At 36.3% G+C, this 23718-nt stretch overlaps 1 protein-coding gene across 1 annotated transcript in view; it reads right to left on the bottom strand.

Moving 5' to 3' along the window:
• VPS13A (vacuolar protein sorting 13 homolog A) overlaps positions 1–23712 on the bottom strand; it is a 135732-nt gene extending 112020 nt beyond the window's left edge. Inside the window, exons 1-18 of the mRNA XM_035309915.1 lie at positions 23585–23712; positions 16598–16641; positions 16051–16093; positions 14973–15068; positions 14597–14698; positions 13686–13795; positions 13331–13390; positions 12124–12183; positions 11821–11901; positions 11346–11403; positions 9076–9203; positions 8754–8860; positions 7929–8100; positions 7502–7564; positions 4973–5108; positions 4191–4285; positions 3257–3399; positions 1447–1648 (exon numbers count right to left, since the gene is read on the bottom strand). Coding sequence (XP_035165806.1) covers positions 1447–1648; positions 3257–3399; positions 4191–4285; positions 4973–5108; positions 7502–7564; positions 7929–8100; positions 8754–8860; positions 9076–9203; positions 11346–11403; positions 11821–11901; positions 12124–12183; positions 13331–13390; positions 13686–13795; positions 14597–14698; positions 14973–15068; positions 16051–16093; positions 16598–16641; positions 23585–23684 — 1800 coding nt within the window. The 5' untranslated portion in view covers positions 23685–23712. The remainder of the gene's footprint in view (positions 1–1446; positions 1649–3256; positions 3400–4190; positions 4286–4972; positions 5109–7501; positions 7565–7928; positions 8101–8753; positions 8861–9075; positions 9204–11345; positions 11404–11820; positions 11902–12123; positions 12184–13330; positions 13391–13685; positions 13796–14596; positions 14699–14972; positions 15069–16050; positions 16094–16597; positions 16642–23584) is intronic.
• Positions 23713–23718: the final 6 nt, after the last annotated feature.

Raw genomic sequence — 23718 nt, 5'->3', positions numbered from 1 at the left:
TCCTTCTATCACTTACGTATCTAATAGAAGCTTTTCTTGTTGCCTTTGATGTCCCTGGCCAAATTTAATTGCAACAGGGCTTTGGCTTTCCTAGCCTGATTCCTACTGCTCAGACATTTTCTCTGTATTCCCATCAGGCTTCTTGTCCTTGCTTCCAATCTCTGCAGGCCTCCTTTTTCTGTTTGAGTTTGACCAGGAGCTCCTTGTTCACTCATGCAGGTCTCCTGGCGTTTTTGCCCAACTTCCTCTTTGTTGGGAAGCGTCGCTCCTGAGGTTGGAGGAGGTGATCCTTGAATATCAGCCAGCTTTCTTGGGCCCCTCCAGGCTTTGGCCCATGGTACTCTTCCACCAAGCAGATCCCTCAAGAGACCAAAGTCTGCTCTCCAAAAGTCCAGGTCAGCAAGCTTGCTGTGCCCCCTCCTTGCTGCCCTCTGAACACAAAACTGCACCATTTCATGATCACTGCAGCCAAGGCTGCCCTTTGGCTTCTCATTCCCCACCAGACCCTCCTTGTTGGCGAGAATGAGGTCTGGCATAGCACCTTTCCTTCTGGGCTCCTCTATCACTTGCAGAAGGCAGATGTCATCAGTGCAGTCCAGGGCCCTCCTGGACTGCCTATGCCCTGCTGTGCTGTCCATCCAACAGGTATCAGGCTCCTTGAAGTCCCCTCTGAGAACCAGGGCTTGCAAATGTGAGGCTGCTTCTGTCTCTCTCTAGAGGGCCTCGTCTGCTTGGTCTTCCTGATCAGGTGGCCTGTAGCACACTCCCACTCTAAGGTCCCCTGTCCCTGTCCTCCCTGGAATCCTGACCCACAAGCTCTCTCTCAAGTTCCTCACACATCCAAAGGCAGAGCTCCATGCACTCCAGCTGCTCACCAACACATGGGGTGATGCTCCCCCCTCCTTGCTTCCCTCGCCTGGCCTTCCTAAACAGCCTGCATCCTTCCAACATCCCAGTCGTGGGAGCCATCTGTCCCACCATGTCTCTGTAATGCCATGATAACAAAGCCCTGCAGGCATGTGTACATCTCTGACTCCTCGTCTTTATTCCCCATGCTTGTGTTAGCATAGAGACATTTAAGTTGGGCCCCTGATGGAACTGACTCACTGGCTGAAGTGGCTGGAATTCCCTTGTGCTGCTCGTCAGGTGCCCTCCTGCTGACCCACAACCCTTCCTCAAGCTCTGGGCATCTATCCCTGGCACTTGCATCAAACTGAGAGGAGTGGGATGGATTGAGGTTCTCCTCCCCTGGCAACTCTAGTTTTAAGCCCTCTTCACCAGCTTGGCAAGCCTATGACAGAAGATGTTCTTCCCCTTCTCTGACAGGTGGACCCCATCAGCCCCCAGGCAACCAGGTTTGTCAGAGCAACTCTCATTTTCCAAGTAGCTATTTTACTATTAAGTAAGCTTTTTCAAGATACATAGTTCATTCAAATATTTACTTACTGCATCATATATTATTTCCAGTGGCTGTGATTCAATTCTAAGCCTTTGATCTGCCTTCTCATCCAAAGGATTAGTCTCAAATGTTATGCTTAAGAGTGAGGTACTATTGTCCGAGTAGACTGTTCGAGAAGATAGCAGACAGGGTGTACAGTTTTCTCGGGACATACCCATAACTTCAAGTGAGGTTACTTTTGTTTCAAATCTGGAGAAAATAATAAAAAAAAGAAAACGAAGATGAGCGGCATGTTCAGATGTAATATCCATATGTGCAATTAGATTATAAGAGTATAAAAGTATAAGGAGCTGAAAGAAAAACAAAACACCCACACATCACCTCTAACCATCTTCAAATATAAATAGTTTAGTCTAACGATATCTAGATATCTGTGTGTTACCCATTCTTCATTTCATTATCTTTTGTGTCTATTAGCCACACTTGAGTACAGTAAGTAAGAAAGGGAATCCAAATTATTCACCTCACATTTTTCATGAGAAGAGGTGTCAGAGTAGGGAAGAAAGATGCAAATGGAAGTTCTGTAGAATGAGTTCAAAAATTAAATGGCTGTGTTTATACTGGGGAACACTGACACAGCAAAGAGGAGGGGGTTCCAGTGCAGAGAATAAAAGAGAATCCACAAGAGATGTACAAGATTAATAGTCTGAATACTGGTGAATAATCTGGAGTATTCTTTTTAGGTTTGGTATTTATTTTTCTTATCACCCTGACTACATCTTTAACAGTTCTCAGTTGAAGATCTTAATGTCTCAACACTCAAAAATGTTTCCCTGTACAACTGTAATATTTTCTCCCTTTTTTTTCAATATGACAGCATTAGCATGGCCATTTAGATGCTCAAGAGACTAAACAGAAATGATGTAAGCAAAACATAAACCAAAAAATATTTTTAACACTATGCAAAATCAGTATTATCTTAGTATAACCTAATATGCCCCAAAGCAAAGAGGACAAAGTTTGAATCAGGAACTCTATCCTTCCCCAGAATTTAAGTCATATTTGAAATGTAAATCAAATATTTCACGTATCACTGCTTTTTGTCCTCTAGTGTGAGAGCATGAAAACAAGTCAAAATCATCAGTTACAGTTTTCTTCTGCAAATCTAGAAATTGAACTAAAAACGTAAGAACTTTTCAGTCATGTTAGAAGAGAATAGTTCAGCTGGAAGGGACCATCTGCCAGCCAGATGTAGCTCCATTTACTTCATTTACTTGTATTTACTTCATTTACTTCAACCCTTTGAGCTCTACCATCAAGGCAGTTCATCACCTAGAGTAGCATGAACCCATTCATCACAGTTGGATTTTTTGTCCGGAATGCTGTGAGAGACAGTATCAAAGGCCTTACTGAAATCCAGAACGATTATGCCCACTGCTCTCCCTTCATCCACCAAGCATGAGACCTTATCATAGCAGGAGACCAAATTATTAAGTTAGGATGCCTTCACACAAGCAGTTATGAAATAACTTTGTTCAGATTAAGTTTGAAAAGGAGTAACAGATATTTTTCAAGGCAAAAAAAAAAGTTAGTAACGGGATTGTTTGTGTATAACAATTATAAACTGGTTAAACAGAAGATGTGTATTGGCACAAAAAATCTGAAGATGGAGAATTTAATTCTGGAAACAATATCAATTCACTTTGTCTACTGTTTGCATGAAGATTCAGCTCCCTAACTGCACAACAAATCAAAGTTAAAAACGGAAGTTAAACGTAATTACAGAGTTTTACAATGTCTGTTAGCCATCATCAACATTGCATGAGAAGCAAAAACAGTTTGACAGAGAAAGCTCACCTTATTGCTTGTGCACCTGGCCGTTGTGTGAATACTGTACTCAAGCTATCTAATGTAAATTTTACCAGCTCAGGGGTTTGTTTGTTTTCTCTTATTGAAATAGACATGCTTAATAGTTTCACAGACAACTTCATGGCTTCATACTAGATAAGCAAGAAAAATGACAGTGAATTACAAAATATATTTGAACAAAGCTTATGAAGTGGTGAAAATTTTTGTAGTACTACAAGTAGCTTTAACCCTAGATAGTACACAAGTAATTCCCAAATAGTTACTATGAAGAGGCAGAGTTAGAGCACGGGTAGACTATGCTTGCAAACGTATGTATTTGATACAGAGGTCTCTATATCAAATTTTGAGTAAAAGGGTGTTTGACAGAGATGGAAGGCAGTCTGGTGTACTGGGCATGGTATCTCACCTAAAGATGACTTATCAGGCTATTTCTGAATGGTTCAAAGATGTTCTTCTTTCCCATTAGTCTTCAATCATCTCTTTCCTTACCTACTCAGCTAGTCCAATCACCTCTTTCCTCATCTACTCACCCACTCCACCTTTTATCATTTATGTTTAAGAGTCTAGCAAAGCAGTTAATTTACTTTCCTTAAGAGTTTCTGGCTATTGTAAGAGGATATGTGAAATATTTCATACTTTAAACAACAATATAATACTTATATGATTTTATTCTAACTTAATTGGGCAAGATTTCATTCTGAGCTTTTCCAGAATATTGAAAGTAAGCTCTATAACCACTCTTATGAAACTACACCTAAGTATGTTCCGTTCAAAGGCAGGAGGCAGTAACTTAATTTAAAAGTGTCACAACATTACTCAAATATAGAAACAGAGTTTCAAGTAATTTTAAAAGCGATACCCTATCACCCTTAGATTTTGGCTTGTAGTATAAAATTAGTAACTGTTTAACATTATATCTTACTGATTTTGGAAGTGTTGGATCCACAGCTGTTTCACTGTATCCAATTGCTGCATAAAGTTTAGCTTTCTCTTCAAGTGTCATCAGCTCTTCAAGACCTGCGACATGCAATAGGTTAAACACAATCTAGGAATCTGAAAAACGCAAATATTGTTATATATTTTCAAGTATTTGGTAGCTAGCTCTGTAGCTTATGATAGATACTGCCAACAATGCCCTGAACCAGGAAAGCAAAAAAATTACATTTAAAGCAAAGTCTTAAGTCTCTTAAATTGTGCTTTAAAACGCAGTTACGCATGTATTTTGAACTATTTCATTTCCTACCTTGCTAATAAAGCAAACACCGTTCTTGGCTTGACTTATGTGTTCCAGAACATTTATTAGATACTCTGTACTTAAGTGAAACATACTGGAATACACAGCATGAATTAGCCAAATTAGAAAAATAATGGAAATAAAATTGCTTACATTCCATTAACTGTTACTGGTTTTTAGCACTTCAACCCTCCCCCTCCCCCCCAGTACTCTATGCAGACAATTGCTAAAACTGGGAAAGGAGAAAGTATGGATCAAAGACAGTTCAGAAACAGCTATGGAAGGAAGTACAAGATATCACTGTAATAAGTAAGCAACAACTTCATCAGCAAAAAAAAAAAAAAAATAAGAGAAAATGCAAATGCCAAACAACTAGTAGCCCAAGTGAAGTTGTCTGAAGTTGTTTTTAAGGACCTATTATTCTAATAAGTAGTTTTCAATAACAGAAAAAATAACAATAGATGACATACTTGAACCCTTTACTTCTTGTTTCTGTTCCTCTTTTTTTTCACCTGACCAGCCCCATATCCAACTAAACCAGCCACCAGAATTTTCATCTTCTTGTTTTACTCCTGGTCTGTATATTTTTAATCCAGCTTTAGTTGCCTGTAATTATCAAACACATGCAAGTAATTTTCTTCATGCTTGTCTTCTCACTCGGATAAAATCAATCACCCTTCTCAACAAAAAGAGTGAACAAAAGTTAATTGATTTTAAGACAATAAATGTTTCTTACACAGATTTTCTCTCTAGCTCCCCCCCACACACAAACACACACAAAACCCAAACACTCCAACTTTATGTGGTTCTCTGCATTAAAACAGTGCCCTTAACAAGAATAATTAAAAACATATGTGAGCTACTATATAATTAGCACAGGCCAAATTTTAAATGATCCCTACATTTTTCATTTGAAAGTAGATGGCCAAAACAGCATGGAAAAGCAAACAAAATAATATTACTTCAGTTATAAAATATTTACTCTGAAGAATATAAGAACACATTTCTGGGTCTGATACATATAACTACAACAGTACAAATCCCCTCCCTTCTCCCAGTTTGATTATTTCAACGGCTAGGAGATATCTTGCCTGATGTCAGTGATGACTTTAATACTGGGTCCTCAGACAAAGTACAATCTACATCACAAATTGACCACAGGTTGGCATAAGGGTTGGCAAATGCACATCAAGCAATCTAAGAGACAGATTAGCTCTCAAACCATAGCAGACCATACAATCCAAGTATTTTTGTGACTAATATAATCACAGAAGACAAACTCTTAGAGATAAGCTTTAACTTTACAGCTGTTCTAGTGAATGTGAAACCTAAAGTCAGTGAGATAGGGATTCCTTCTCACTGTTTAAAAAGATGTCTCTGACACATATGACAACTATGGAAAACAGCTAGCAATGAACCAGATATTGTAGGGTTTTGCTACATTTATCCACTGAAGGGCAGTTGAAGGTAGGCCTCACTATAAAAACTTAAAGGCTTCAGAACTGGTACTATTGATTTACCTAAGACTAATGATGCAGAACATCAGCTAATGAACACAAGACCTCAAAAACTTTGCACAAAATCATCCAGTGTTCTTTTAGAAAGGATACCAAGTTTTCATGCAGTTGTCAGAGACCAAATGACCCAAGGAAATAAATGAACAAAATGTTAAAAAAAAAAAAAAATGCTGTTAAACCTCTAAAGCTTCCCTAGCACTATTCACATACAGGGCTTAAGGCCCAAAGAAATAAAACTCGTTTGCTTGCAGCCATCTTCAAAGCATGACAGAACCTATCTTAAAACTCATGACTGGAACATGATCATCACAGGAATGCAGTCCAACATAACCTTTTGTAAGCAGCAAGGTCACATTGGAGAAAAGGATAAAATTAAGTCAGCAGGAAAGAAACAGGGAAGAGACTGTAAATTCTTTGAGACCTCCCTCACCTCACCAGAAGTAGGAGGGAAGAGATAAAACCAAAAGAAACTACATGGTACAAGAAAACAAGCCAAAATTAAATGAGAATTAATCCAAACAAACAAACAAACCTCCTAACGAAAATGAACTCAAATTCACCCAAACAACTTAAGAGGAGGAACGTGAACATGTCTTCCTGTTCTGAGGAAGGCTGAAAAGTGACTACACAAGCATCTACATCTGGATTTAGGTACAGACAACTAGAAGGAAAAGTCACTTTATAGATCTCTGATGAGAGTTTTTAGAAATACCGTATCTATCACTATGCAACTGCATTCATATGTTAATTAATATACTCCACAAAAGAACAATTTCAAGTGTCTCTTTCAGGCATTTTTATAATAAATTATTGCAATTCATGAAGTTTTACTATCATCATCTTAGATTCTAAATTTCATATTCTCTTAGGATAATGCTCAGACATTATGAACTAAGGAGTATACATACTGTAATAGGAAAAGCAATGCTAACAAATTAGGTGTAACTACTTCTAAAACCACATCATCTTGCTTTATTGTGATTATCTATTTAAATTTATTCTGTATTACCTATGTTTGGAGTAACATCGGTAAATAGTAACAAAATGTGAACATACTGTATAAAGAGATGTTCAGACGACTTTAACAGGGCATTAGGAAGGAGAGGAATGAATTAGTGAATTCTATAGGCTGATTGGGAAAAAAACAAAGGCCTGAAAACTGTCAAGCTATGGAAATAATTGCTGCCAACTTGACTTACTCTATCATCCTTCAACTGAATTTTTGCAGTAAATCTTTCTTGCCAAAAAGGGGAAGAAATTCACCTCCAAATCCATTAGTCTAAATAAGTAGTATATGAAGCTATTTAACTTTCGCTTAATTGTAGGCTGACACTAACTATGCATTATAATAACAAATATAAAACAAAAGGAAAATAAGAAGACTGCATAATTGAAACATTAAAACTAAAACGCATTTGCTTAAAACATCCACAAGCTCATGTTGTGGATGTTCTTGCACTCACTTAAATGATGAAATTTTACCTCAACTTCTGCTTGTTGCCTTGCTAGAGTGATGTTAAAAATATCCAAGGTCTTTTCAAATTCCTAGAAAAGAAACAAGGAATTATTTTTTGACAATTGCATTTTGTTAGAATTCATGCCTCACAATCTCACAGAAAATAGCAGTAATGACTCTTTCAATGCAGCCCAAGTAATGTGCTCAAGTTCAAAACTTTAAATAAATCTAGAAAAGAAAAGCACATCCATGTATGTTTTTTTTCACTGTAATTATTAATTAAAAAAAATAACTAGTGTTTACTAATATTGTTCACAGAGAAAGGTACTCCTGAAGTTGCAAATCAAGCCACTGTAAAATTTTATTGTCAATTAGTACTGACTAATGAAAATGTAGACATTAAGAAAATACTCAGATGAGCAACATTTAAGCCCTTAATGTAAAATGGCTCACCTCCAAAAATTTTAAGATTTCTTCATTAGGCTTTTTTGATGTTATCTTCGTTTTATACATCTCCTTATAGTTCTTCACTTGTTTTCTATGGTGCCGAATATGTTCCCATGACCACATTTGGAGTTTAGGCTGAACATTTACTTCAAGGATGCCGTAAATAACATACTTCCACCTAAAAGCACAGTCAGATGAAGTACAGTTTACATTTCTGTTGGCACACTGAAAAGACACCTAGAGCTATGCAGACTTTCGCTTAATACAACTTCAAGTTGTGAAATAGTCATATCCCTTGTTTAATACCACACTTGTGTTCAACAAAAGAACTTAAGAAATTTAATTTTTTTCCACCCAAAGTTGACAGGATGCTATTCTCTAGACTTGGTAAGTAATCTTGTAGAAAAAGTGCCCAACAATATATATACATACATGCATGCACACACACACAATATCAAAACAATTTCATAAGACTACTTCTAAAAAGAAAATTCTTTGTGATCCGCATAGCCATATTATCTCCTTCACCAAAACAGAATTTGGATGTTAAAATATCAGATTTAATTTTCTGGTAACAGTCTTTTAAGACAGTAGATACACATTTTCAAATATTGTTTCCTTATCTTTGGTTGGAGGACCTCAGCAGTAGGATTTTTTTTTAGATTTATTATTCTTGTATAATATGTCCCTCTTATATAAAATTTTAACCAAAACAGATGATTTAGTTAAGGACTTTAGAAGTCAATTCCTCCTGAAACTAAGAAATAACCCTTGGACAGCTATTTCAAATGAACAACTGACAAATTGTTTTCAAAGTCAGAGGAGGCCTACCACATCTTGGCATTGTTGTGCAATGGAACATCAGGTCTGTACTTCCTATACGGCAGATTTCGAGTCATCATATCAACAGACTCAAGAAGCTCCATAACACTGAAATACTAGGAAAAAAAAATAATCAAACCTGAGTGTTATTGTTTTTCTGAGAATAACAACATAAACCATTTATTTATTTAAAGACAACGTAATTTACAAAGTAAGGTAACACTACGAGAATCAATTTTGTGCACTTATCATAACATTTCAGACTTTTTCCTATTATGTTTGCAAACAAGCCTTTTTACTACTACATATAATTTCAAAAAATAATTTATACCTGTGGTTTATTGAATTCAACAGCTATGTCCTCTAACTTTACATCTAAATCCATTTTCGGAGATGAGAAATCAACATCAGATCGAGGATTCATAAGGAGTTTGGCTTTAGCTGAAATTGGACGGAATACTGAAAAACAGAAGTTGATTTTACAAAAGGGCAAAGAAATTATTTAGGACTGCAATAAATGATACTTATCAGCCTAAAATAATCTTTGCTCAGATTTCCAATTTTGTTCTAGTGTTATGGCTAGTGGAACATTTCCACAAAATTTACTGTATGCAGTAAAACATGGCAGATGTTTCAATTAACAATTTATATTTGCAAAAAAAATAAATCCTATTATATAGGCTATTTATAGCACAAAATGCTCTTCGAAATAGCATTTATTTCACTACAAATCTTATTCCCTAATGGTTGTGCCTTTTATTTTACTTGAGCAAACTCATTTCCAAAAAAGAAAAGGCAATTGCTCAAGCAATCTAAGCTTGTATAATTTCCCAAGTTGTAATTCCTTTGTATTAGGAAATTTTGATTCCATGTTTCAAGACTATACATTAATGCAGACTTGCCTAAAATGTAACACATTAAAAGAGAAAATGAAAACAAACTTTTTTATTATTATTAATGGTATTGATACTTTAGGCTTTTGGTAAGTTATGCTCACACTAGTGGGTACCAAATGTTCCACCTTTCCAAAATAAAAGCCTAAGTAACCATAGAAAAAAATCAATATGGATTCTAAGTAAAATTAAGCAGGTCACGTGAAAAAGACTCAGAACAGAAATGCTGTTCTTCAATTTGGCAATAGCAGACACTCAATATAACCTTCAGACACCATATCTGATTCAATTTTTCCATCCGTTTCAGGAAAGCAATCAAACAATAAGAATTAGTATATTGATTGAATTCATGTAAACTGTATTTTTATCAAATAGAATTCCTTTTACTTTAACAAAAATATTGATACATCATCTACATAACAAATACACTAAATTCACTGTCAGGTTCATACATGCGGAAAACAGGCATCCTTCCAAGATGAAGCAATGTTTACACCTACCTAACTTCATTTTATTTTAAGCTCATTATTCTTTGTGAAGTTTATGTGGTAGCATTTCTATTCATTTTCTCCCTATATTTAGCTTCTTACATTTCATTTTTCATCCTTCTTGTGTCTTAGTATTATACATGTGTTTAGAGTCCCAGCAACAAAAACAGTCTTTATACATTCCTATCAGTGTCTCTCGAGAGCTGACAGCTCTCCAACAGACATAATTTTTATTTACCACAGAATACTGGCAGGACATAATTCTTAAAATATCTGTCTGTCTGATGGCACTGCTAAATTTTAAGAGCTTAAATCCCGAATCTTGGAATTTTACATTCAATCTTTTTGAACTTCTGTGTAAGGACTTGGACAACAGATGATGTTTACAATTATCTACCTGTAAAGAGAGTCAAAGCTATGAAAGAGACAGATTAGAAATAGGAACATACTACTAAATAGTACTCTGGCAGTTGAACAGTGACAAACATAAATGGCTTCCTTCTTCAGGCAAAGGCAGTAATGAAAAACAATAAAAACTAATGCTTTTTAACCTTGTGTATGGTGAACTACAAACTTGCTTCACAGCAGGCTCTTCAAAAGCCATTCTGCCTTGTAAACACTTACTAAATAAGCATATGAAAAATAAAGCCCATGTATTCTTCTGTGCAATGATAAGTAAACAATTACCATGTTTGAGTGGAGCCAATGAGATTTAACTAGTGTAAGCAACACTCAAAGCACTAGAACTTGCAACAGGGCAGTGCTATGTTACATTAAAAAAAAGTTGATGCATCAGAGTTTTTTGGCTACTGTTTCCACCTCTAAAATTGATACACTGCCCTTAAGGTGGGTGACCCAAAGACTGTGAATCTATTTTTCAAACCACCCTGATTCACATAACTTCTTTGATACATAGATTATTAATAAACTTCTTAGAATTAAAAAAAAAAAAATCAATGGATGTGAACAATGAGAATTTATGATGCCACATTTGAAAGATACATGATTCAAAACTTTAATCAAAGGCTTTTTAAGGATACATACACAGTACTGTATTCAGTGTTAGAGAGACAGTTAATCCTATGAAATAATGCACTCACAATACGCTCCTTACTACGATTTTTGAATAATAGACAAAGCATCAATCCCTGAGAGGTATTAAAAATTAAAACTAAGATGTACCTGTATATTACAGCTCCAAATAAAAAAATAACACTTACCAAAATCATAACCCTCTGGAATCACATTGTGGCAGGCAACTCCCTGTTTCAAGTTAACCTAAATATACAGTGGAGTTTAAAAAGAGTTTAATTTCATTTCATGGCAAACTTTTAAAATACAAAAGGTTAATGGTTTAGTATGGGTTTCAGATAATCCCTCTCAAACACAGTACAATTCAAAACAGTCATCTACTTTTAAACACAATAAAATTTGTTAGAGGTCTACTGTTTTAGCTACCAAAATCACTGAATTGTAAAGTGACCATCTATCGTATATAGTTTTGTAATAGCTAAGGACTTTTCTTTCTTCTCAGGTGAGTGTTCAATCACATAACTTCAACATTTACTGTTTTTCCTAATAAATCATTACTAACAAAGCATTTCCCCAGGACATCGACATAAATGGAAGCAGAACTGAATGTGAAGCAGTCAGTGCTTCACCGTCTGAACTAGAATAGTAGAAACCTTTACTTACCAATGATTCATCATAACCACCATGATAGAACATCTCCGATTTCACATTCCAGTAAGCAAAAAGGTTATCCAGTCGTACAAGCTGAAAAACAGCAGATCATATGTATTAATACATCTAAAATTTTTACATTAAAATTGAATTTTTCAGTCTGGATGAATAAAAACATTTAGAATGTTCCTTGAAGACTGCACATCTTTTTATTTTAAAGGCTATAGTTACATCTTCTTATTATAAAAAGAATTGAAACTCATTGCTAGCTTGTATTGCAATAGTTGTTTCTCTAGCATACAGTTTATACTGTACCTTGTAGAACAACTTGGCAGTTTCATCATGTAAACATGGATTCCAATTCTTATCTGAGGTCTGAAATGAGAATTAATGAAATCTATATTCTATCTATAATACACCAACATTTTATCATCACTGAAACAAGCAGAACAGGCAGAATTATCAGCACAATTAAAATCAACTGAAATTAATGGGGAACCATCTTCTGAATTCAGATTATCAAACCATTATTTTCTTAAGTATAAGCTTCATCAGGCTACTTCACCTCAAAAAAACATATGTATGCATGCAATGACTGGCAGGCTGCACACAAGAACCAAAAGATTCCAGTATTGCAAAATATTTTTATTTATATTTATTATATTTATATTATTTATAGGTAAGGTCTTTCAAAAGAGATAAAAAGGGACTTTACTTCTTTTGTAATTCTGGAAGTAGCAGCTTAGTTGAAGCTCAACAGCAACCTGTACAACCTACTGTACATTTTCAAGACAAGTGTGACAAGTACTTCAATAGCGATGTATTAAGAATACCCAAGTTTTTGTTCATCATGCAAAATTGTTTGGGGGAAAAAAGCTGGAAAAAAAGCTTTCACTATGTCTTAAACAGGCTACGAACAAGAATTCATAAGACAATTACTGCACTCAAGAAAGTAATACTTAAATACAGTTTTTATAGAATTACAGAAAAGCTACTGAATCAGAGCAAAGTAGCAGGCTGCTTCTACTAGGTGTTCTTCCAAAATAAATGAATATAGTCTAAAATAACTAATATTTGCTCCATAAACTGAAGCATGCAGATCAAAGAACAGAACTCCAGTTTGAAACAACATGCCACCCACTTTTTTTTTTTTTTTTTTTTTTTAATCTTCCTAAGATAGAGTAGTAGCTTCCTTCTTCAGCCTCATAGCATTTTCAACAAAATATTCACAGATTATGAACAGCACAAATCCAGCAGTCTGATGCTTGGCAACCACAAAGTGCAGCAGGCAGAAGAATAAAAATTTCTTCCCAAAGGTCTGTTTTATCACTAAGCTTTTTATCTTTAATGGCAACCCTATCAATATTTATTCTGGATTTAATAAACTAGAGTAGTTACCATTATGCATGGCTCATGATTGTGGGTATTTTTTCATTAGAACAGTATGTTACCAGACAGAAAAAAATCAAACTTTACCTTTCAGTCTACATCAGCATGCTTTTTAGATGAAAAATAAAATTACCTGCAAGCTTAGATTCTGAAGTGAAATCCCAAATGACAAGGGATTATTTCGATTTGTGATCTAATAAAGAGAAGAAAATATATTTAAAATGTTATCATATGCTCTAAATTTAAATATGAAAATAAACAGCCCATAATACATATATATATGAAGGACGTGACAACTATATCATCTTCATTCCAACAATGTTTATTATACCTTTTTATTAGTTTTCATTTTTTTGTGGAAGACAATGAAATTTCAAAACTTTACTACAATTCTCTCACCATAAAAAGTAACATGGGGGAAAAAACACAGGTTCCTAATTTAACGTTACAGTACACATGCTTTACCTTAAGATAAGAAAATTACTTACATCATCTTCATAACGAACATGGATGTTGGAAATTTTCACCTGAAGATTTTTGATGACCTGAGTGACTAGTTTTTCTACAAAAGTGTCTTGTTTCTCTTCTTTTACTTTATCTAAGTTTAAGGAAAAGAATTAAATATTCCGTTTGCATTAAAGTAATTTTGAACTAAACTAGAAGAAAAAAACGTCATAAAGTTAATTTGACAGATACTTAAATTTTCTATTACAAAGTACTCTAACTTCATAAAAATATTCTCTTTCAGTATAATCTATAACATTTATATCAGACTGTAAGGTTTCAGCCTATTATCTGACACAAGTTATTCAGAAGTATGAGATGGTTACTGATACTCAAAGTGGTCAAGACATATTCTATACAAGTACCAAAAGTTCAATTTAAGATGATAAGATTTAACATCCATCAAAATACAAATTACAAAAAATCCTTAAAAAGAGTAATAGAATTCTACTGCTAATAGGGGAAAATAAGCTTTCACTTTTTTTTACAAAAGAAAAGGATAGAAATAAGCAACTTATGCTACAAGTAGAGAAACAATATTTCAAAAGCTTTATTTACATCACATCACATCTATTTTTGAAACTTTCATTTTCAGGATGCACATGCTACAATGCTGATGGCACCTACACACAATAGAATTAAAATTCCATGCAAGACAGCATCTGACTTCCAAACATGAACACTATTTCACACAAAATGTTCAATAACTAACAGCTAACTTAAATAACAGTTAGGACACTTTGCAAACTTTCTACATGTAAATAAAAATCTGTAACTAATAGGTTACTTTAAGTATCAGGAGGAAAGCATGAATCTAGGACACTAAATGATAAATACAACATCTTTCTGGATTTAGAAAAATAGCATCACTTTCATTATCTTTTCCTACTCTTACCTTGGTCAGCTATTTTCTGCTTTGCTTCCTCTATCCTTTGCAATTCCCTTTGCCTTGCTTCCAAAAGCTGTCTGGCTTCTTTTTCAGCATCGTATTTTATGCCTACATACACAATGTAAAAAATGTAAAAAATATGAAAAACTTGGCACATTTTTGAAAAATGCTGGTTCAAAAACAATTATTTACGCATCTTGTTAACACTTATATAACAAGGAAAAAATAACTGACTAAATCTAAATTGGTGAAGGACATCCCACTGCCATTACTTAAGTGAATTTCATTAGTGTCTACTAGAAATAAACTCAAAACCAACCAATTACAGAGACTTTTGAAATCCCATCCATTCACATTCACTATTGTCACTGTATTAACTTACTGGCTGTGGGCACAATAAGCAAATAAACTCCATCAAGAACTGCCTCAACAGGTTGAGTATAAAGGTTTTGCCATGGAATCTGTAGGTTAAGTTGACCTAGAAACACGAAGAAAAACAGTTCAGCTATACAGTTAAAGACATGACTAGGAGAAAGATTTTTAGAAAGGTAACTGACACGAACCACAAAAGCTCTAAAAAATTATTATATCAAAAAGGAAAAAAAAGTGCATCTGAAGCAGGTGTCCTTTGGGTTGTCTGTTTTACACTGCATACAAATGAAAATTCAGCAAATTTACTCCATCAACAGAACTAGTTGCTGTTCCTCTCCCCACCCCTTTAAATTATATTCAGTCTTCCTAATAACATCTCCTTCTTCCAAAACCACTGCAGCACTCGCATAAACAAAAAAAAGCATGGGTAGCTCATACATAATCAGTCAGCTTAACACTGCCAAAAGCAGAATTTTTAAAACATTTTTCTTTCTTTCTTTTCCTGTGAAAGAGAGTCTTAAAATAGAGTGTACATGTCTGTGAGCATGGGGATCCTGACATTACAGTGTCTCACATTCTTCATACAAGTGCCAATTTTAGTAAACTACGAAGTCAGTCACAAGAAAAATTTACTTCCTGAGCAGATTTGAAGGAAACATATTGGCTTTAGATTTAGCTCACTCTAAGAAACCATTACCTTTTACAAGAGTCAGCTTGCAATGAGTAAACCTTCCACAAAGGCAAAAAAAAAAAAAGAGGGTGGCAAAATCAGTTGTGGAATCTTGCTTTAAAAAAAAAAAAGATGGTATTCAGTACTACTCAATTGCTCATCTTTGCTATTTTGGGTTCTTTTTTCATTAATATTGACAATACTAGACAATAATCCAATGTCTTAACTAAAAGATCTCTGCTCAAGGAAGAAACTTCTTCAATCAAAGTTTTTTCAGGAAAAAAAAAATCAGGATGTACATAGCATGCAAATCAAGCCAATTAAGAAAATTACTTGCTTAGGATGTCCAAAGCTACTTGCAAGGAAGAGCAGTATATTTAGTAACTCCTGCATGTGTATATTACAAAATGTAACTTACCAATATGTCCAGCTTTAACTTTAAATGGCACATCGAGCTGACTCTAAAAGGAAGTGTTTTAGAACACAAACTTATTTCAAGAACTTGTGAAATGTTCACTAATAAGAGAAGACAGAAATAACCTTAACAACAAACATACCCCTCAATCACTGAAAAAAAGACTGAATATAAGAGAATATGAAAGTCATTACTGATTTAGACTGTTCAGCCATGCTACACGGAATACATTCCTAAAAGCAATCTCCTACATCCATAAGCTATAGGGAAAAAAAAGTTCTTCAGCACTCTTTTCGACCTAAACACAATAGTTCATGAAATTGTTGAGTTTTCTTTTGGTATAACGTATTATATGAAGCCAATGTATACCCTCATCTTTAAATTTAATCTCAAATTTATTAGACAACCCACACCCTAGTGCAAAGCAAACAGAACCTGTAAGTTTTCATTTAAAGTCTGCATATTCTAAAATAAGAACAAAAAAAAACAGCCCCAAAGATGTCCTAGAATATTTTTTGCAGCAGTTTTATTTTTGCTTTCATTGACTTACCAGTGCATTTTCTTTTATTTCAAGATTCTTCAGTGCTACAGCTCCTAAAAGCAAAGAAGCCAATAGGTAAAACTTCAAAAAGCAAAGTAGTAGTGGTACACACTAAACAAGCCTTAACACCTGTGGAAGGTACCCCCAGTTCACACCTCAAGTATCCACAAAAGATGATTAAGAATACACTGATCATACCTGCTACAAAACAGTCTTTCTCTGAGATTTTCGCATTGAATTTGCATGTCCATGGAAAAGAACCTGCAATTCCTCAAAATAAAATTGTAGGAAATGACTGTCGCATTTTATAAGGACCCACTCAAAACTAAAAGTTTGCTTCTGTTTCCTCAACCTCCTGCTTCCTACGCTTGTGAAAGGAATATAAGCCACACTACAGCTTTAGCTTTACATGGATTTTTTTTTTTTCCCCACAAAGATCTTAGTTTTGCAAATTGCATTTGCAAGCTTATGAAGTTCACAGGAAGCACTTCAGTACATCTAGTTTTTAGACGTAAGACAATAGTAACTTCAGTATCCTATGAACACAGAACATTGTAATTGCAATATTTGTTTTTACAATATACTCAGCATCAGATGCTTGCCATCACAAATGAACATTTTAAGTGTCCAGGAAATTCATGCAATTGCTACTTTTTAATTAGTTGTATAGTGTTAACGTACACATATGGAACAGACACCTGATACAGATGAACAGAGGCATAAATGAGATTCAGGAAACCAGAATTGGATTACAAACCTGCAAAGGAGTATGATGATTTAAGATTACAAATATGATTTCATTGACTCAATAATATTTTCCTTTTGGAGATGCAAGATAGAAATGGCCAAACCTATCAGGACCTCCAACTACAAGAAGTATTCTTGCAGTTACACAGTGATGACTGCTTTGGACTGCTGTTCAAAGTAGCATCAATTTTGGGAAACAGGACTCTAATCTCAAAAGGGCATTTATTGCAAGAGTTGGTTCTAGTTCCTGAACTGCTGCACATTTGCTCTGTGCTGCTAACAGGTTATCAAAAGAAATACTCTACACAAAAGGTTGTTTTTGAGCTGGGTGCTGCACTTTTAAACCTTATAATACAAACAAATTGGCAGAAGCACTAGAAAATGGAGAGGAAAAAAAAAAAAAAAAAGACATTCCCTGTGGTAGTCTGTAACTATACTAGTAACTATATCTGGTCTATAGGAAACAACAAGGCAGTGCTTTTTATTTACTGCTGGGGTTAGTTCTATACTAAAATTATCCCCCGACAAAGCTTCCCCTAAAGAGAACATTTTAACACTCAACCAAAGTTCCATTATATGAGAGGGGGGAAATAAATAAATAAATAAATAATAATAATAATAATTCACCTTCTCCAAGAAGACAACATTAGTTGTATACATCATGAGTAATTCAAGAGATATTCAGCATAAACTTTCAGACTGGTAATCAAGCTACCACAGCTTGTATTTTTACATGTCAGCTGAGATGTTCATCAGAAAACTCTAAGACTACATAACATATGAAGTAATTTAATTTGATTTAGTTTCTTTCACTTTCACTGTGGGCTAAGTAAACATTATGTTGCATTTATTATCAAGGGTTTGGCACATAATGCATTTCAGCTGAAGCACAGTTCCTTAGGCTGTAATGTGACAGCCCTAATGCTTCAAAAAAAAAATCATTGCAAAGTGAGCAAGGATTATTATCCCATGCACTTACAAAAAATATTTTGTTATGGATAGCTATTGCTTATTTTACCTGAGCACACCATACTGACAGAGAGAAAACATGATGTTTTTCTGTACTGCTTCAAAAACGAAGCTTTTGATAATTCTATATAGAGTTCAAATAGGGAAGCAGGGTAAAAATATTTTCACCATTTTTCCTACATTCATGATTTTAAAGTGTGTATGTTTAAAAGTTTTAGTTGAAATCATTAGAAGATACATAAATTAGTGAAGCTGCGATCATCTCAATTTTAATATCAATTTACTGAACATTTACTAAAATATCACAACCTACTTACAAAAACCTTGATTGAGAGTCTGACCACTCTGAATAGACCATCAAGGCACACAGAAGGATACTGAAGTACTGTGCTTTGTGCCTTTACACGACATTTATTTTTTCTATACTTGGCAGTCAGTGCAAGGAAGAGACTGAGTAAATATTCTTGCGAGTAAACCTGAACTGTTTGCAAAGGTAGGAGACCTCAGCCGGCACCCCATTTTAACACTCGTGATTACAGATACTGTAACTGACCATGTCTGTATTCCCCTTTTTTGCCAAAATTTAGTCTCTATCACATGCAAGTGTTTCCCTTGCAATGGATTTGTAAGTGCAACATATGGGGACTGTTCTACTACTACAAAAAAAAAAAAAAAATTAAGCCACGCTCAAAAATATAAGCATTGAAATAAGGAACTAAAGGTCTGGTGTTGGGACATAACAGTTACTCAATTTTACTGTTTTGGATTTTAATTGCAAACACTTCAAAATACATAAAGATTTGTTTTTGTTTTGTTCTTCCTCCCCCCCTCCTTGGGGGCAGTTGGATGTTTCTTTGTATTGAAGACATTAATGCATGCAGGTAAGAAGATGTGTTAAAATTGCCCAACTAAACAACCCTTAAAAATGTATATGCAAGTAGTTGGATTTTTATAAGTATCTATGGTTAAACCTGCAGACTTACAGCCAAAACAATAACAAAAGTCAAAACCTTTGTAATTACACATAGCAGAGTCTAGGATTTACTAGGCCTATAAAGGAACCAAATTCCTAACTCCACTTATCTCTGGACATTGCAAGTAATTCAATGAAATCTAACATTTATAATAATTCTTGAATATATAGGTTTATAGCTCTAATTCCAGACACTCATATTTATATTTTGAGTATATGAGCCAACAGCCACTACCAAGGACTTAGGTGTCTCACAAAGAAAATAAGATAACATTTAGTAAACTGTCTCACTAAAGAGGCCTAACTGAAATTTTGTTATGGATGTCAGCAAAAGCTACAGGCAGAGAAGGAAATTAATCCTCATAAAAATCCTGCTCATTTAACCTATGGATCCATTACAACTGTGGTGTCCTTGTAAATAAAAATGGGTGGGGGTAAGATCTTCTTATGATGCGAAAGATGAGGGAAAGAGATATTAAAGATGATAGATATCAGCAACTTAAAGTACTTCAGCTGGTCTCTGATCAGCATCAAACACTTCTGCTCGTATTTTAACAGAATTTCTATTTTTTTTTTTTTTTTTAGCAACAACATCACACTACTGAGACAAGCTGACCTTGTAATGGCCCCCCCCCGACTTCGATCACTTTCTACAAATGGCTGCCTTGCCAGTCATTTCCCACTGGTATTTGTGTTTTAATTAGTAGTATTTAATCATCCCTTCTGGAGACAAGCTGGAAGTTTTCAAGGGTTTGAGTGTCCACCATAACACATTCTCTATTGACAGATCACAAAAGGCAGCAGAAACTACTAGAAAATACTCTTCATCCCTCAGTCAGTTCAAATGACTTTACTGGTATGTGAGGGCAAGGACTGCACCTGCTATACTTAAACAAGGCACAGCATGTAAAAGAACTAGTCATTTATCATACTAATAGGTGTAACCAGAAGAAGTAGGTAAGAAGTTCTTGTGTGCTCATAAACTTGTGTCAAGTATCTGCCTGTATCGGCCTACTGATACAGCTGCCACAATAAGAGGCACCAGCTATTCAAATAGCAAATTATGTAAGATATACTCGAGACATTAGCTAATTAGTAGGTGTGCCCAAGTCAGCAGAGAACCTTAAAGTGCAGTTCAAAGGGTCTAATCAAGACACTAAAGGAAGTTACTTAGACTCAGCCAAAAGAAATAATAGTCTCATGGACTTTGGTGAAACAACTGCTTGGTCTGCCATGGTGTCTGGAAATCTCACCAATGCTTCACTGTTTCCCAAAGATAACCAGCAACATCTCAGATTGCTTCAATCATTTCTTCAGGTATTAGCTATAACTTTACGAGTCATAAAATGTCTTAAGATATCTAACTAGTCATCTAACCTGTTTTTCTAAGGCAAGTTCTTAGACATCAATACAGCATTCTCAGTGACACTATCTTTTTAAGTGAAGACTGTAACAAAATCACTGGCCTTCCCATCTGATCAATAACTTTCCTTGATGGCTGCCAAGCACACTAAATAACATTTTATTCTGCTTCATACAAATGGAGGTCTTAAGGAAAACAATTTATTTTCCCGTTATATTTTCTTCTGAGCCTTTATCTTTCCAGTGTAGTCCTTGCATGCTCAAATTGATTTTTTAACTTTTATATAGTTTGTCTTGCACTCTCCTTTTTGAATTTCCTTTTATATTTCAGGTCACCAAGTTCTTGAAACTCTCCCAGCCAGGATCCTGTTTCCAGGCATCCCATCTGTAGTATTGAGACCGTTGGGTTTTTTATCCTTCAATCTGACTTTTTCAGTGAGCAGAAGAAAACATTTTAAGACATGTATATTTACTGTGTCCATGTGTGTTCGCAAAAGTATGTCATCATGCAACTTTATTCCACAGATTGAAATTCAATGGCTGTCATATGACATCCTGACTTCTCTCTTTATACAGAATTGAAATCAATGTTATGTGTGTTTATCACGGTTATTAATAAAGCTGCCAAATTCACAGGAGAGAGAACTGTATATACATATTCAGAGTCTGCCAACAGAAGATAACCAGTCAACGTAAACAGGCTAGCTATAAAATACACAATGACAGAACTTCTTCACTACAGCATCTAAATATACTCCCTCGGGTATTTAATCTATTAGAGGTGGACAACATACGCACTTTTAAAAATGTTATACATTAATGCACAGCACCCAAGCGGTGCCATAGCATCCAAAAGGCATAGCACAGGACCATGACAAACACCTAGCTGTAACTGAAGCACTTTCAGAGCAAACAAACTTGCAAATGCCTTAACTTTACACAAAATACGAAGAAAAAAAGTGTTGTTTTTTTTTTTCTTAAGGTGGGGAGGTGGAGAGAGAGAATTCAGTTTCACAATTACAGTTATAAGGAAGGTAATAAAATTACCGGTAGACTTGATCAGTAAATCAGGATCCGTGTACATAAGGATCTATTAATCAGAGACAGCCTCCATTTAACAAAATGTCTACTACCACTACTAACGGTTACTGCCTTTTAGTAGAAGAACGAAGATCTCCAAGATCTTTGGAATTAAAAAAATATTACAGATGAACACACTGTTAAACACAGATGAAAATGTATATACATGAAACATCATCATGCAGGGGACCAGGCAAAAATAACCTTCTACAGCTGATTTCTCAACAACGTTACATAGCAGTTCCGGGCATCCCAGAGCAAAACATAGCATTACATATCAGTTTTAATAAAACAAGTGTACAAACTATATAGAGAAGAACTAATTTGAATATAGTGCAAAGGCACCATACTAACGAGAAAGGAATTTAGTTTAAAGAAAAATATATCCAAAAACCTCTAAAATGTTAAAATTACTTAAAGAGGAAATCATAGAAAAATCCCGAAACCGAGCTCCACATATACACAAAATCTAACAGCTGAATATCAAAACTTGACATCTATTTAGGTTTTGGCTTTGCTTTAGACGAGGAAGTTAAGACACATACAAGCTGGTAAGAGTTGCCTCATAGAAGCATAAGCTGCCAAGAGCAATCAGCAGTAATCTGCAGAGCTGAAAAGTAAGTTTTTACCTATCTGCAATGTATAAACGCAGCCAAATAGAACATTCTCTATTTTACATTACATATTTTCCTTGCCTTCCCTGAATAGAAAGAAAAAAATTAAGACAACCAAACAAGTTCACAACGAACCAGTTTGACACATTTTTCAAATAAGACACGATCTTGAATAAGTATGCTATATTTGGCCTTAATGCCACAGACTGAGAACCACTACTTTCTCCCCAGCAGTTACATGTGCTGTTGCAGTGTTAAGACTCCAACAGAGCCTGAACTTTACAGACATCCTACAAATAAATGTCTTGACTAGCTGACAAAACACTGACACAGAAATGCAATCAAATAAAGACACCATTTCCAAAAACAGCAGAGTGAAACAAAAACGTCCAAGATGCAAAAATCGTCCAGGAGGAGCATCCAAAATCTGATTCACATACATGAGTACCTCAGAACAGAATTCTAGGCACGGAATACCTTGAGGATGCTTCATACCTGCAGACGTATGAACACACACGCACAAAAACTTCACCTCCGTTTGCTTTTGCCGAAGCTGCAGACGCCTGGCACGCACGTTGAAAACTGAGTCGGGGCGGTCACCGCAGACGCACCCGTTAATTGCACGCCTCTTCCTCTCCTTGTACCTACTCTCCCCAAGCACACAGCAAGGCAGACGGGCGCTGCGGCTCTCCCGTGCACGTGTTACCAGGGGCGCTCGGCAGGGCGCGGCGGGGCAGTGCGCCCCGGACCCCACCGTGCTGCCCACCGAGCAGGACGGCCGGACGCCGCCCCGCCAGCAGCCGCTGTCGTGACTCTGTCGCGTTGGAAAACGGAACGCGACAGATATCGCGGGCTGCGCCGCGTTACCAGACGCCTATCGCAGGCTTCCGCGTTACGGCACCGGTGGGAAACAGCGGCTGCTGCCTGCGCCGGGGCTGGGCACTCCCCGCGGCACCTCGCCGCCAGAACCCGTTTGTTTTTAGCTTCTCCTGAGAGAATAATAATAACAATAACAATAAGAAAAAGCCCAGGCGACCAGCCCGGCCCCGCACGGAGGCGGCCTGCGGCAAACTTTCCGCCAGCGCCCAGGGCACGGCGACCGAGCCCCAACGCCGCCCGACGGCCGCAGCGCCACGGCGGGGCCGGCCGGGACCCTGCGGGGACAGCGCGTGCACCTGGCGGCCGTTAGCCCCCCGCCTCGCGCCGCCGCCCCGCCCCCGCAACCGCCGCAACCGCCGCGCCGGCCCGCACCTCCCCAGATGCCCAGCTTCAGCTGGGAGCTGTCCAGGTTCACCACGTAGTCACCGAGGAAGCGGTTCAGGACGTCCACGACCAGTGACTCGAACACCATCGTGCCGGCGGCCCCGGCCCCGGCCCCGGCCCGG

The sequence above is a fragment of the Oxyura jamaicensis genome, chromosome Z (genome assembly GCF_011077185.1).
Source record: "Oxyura jamaicensis isolate SHBP4307 breed ruddy duck chromosome Z, BPBGC_Ojam_1.0, whole genome shotgun sequence".
Classification (NCBI taxonomy): Eukaryota; Metazoa; Chordata; class Aves; order Anseriformes; family Anatidae; genus Oxyura; species Oxyura jamaicensis.
This window is presented reverse-complemented; position numbering and strand designations above follow the sequence as displayed.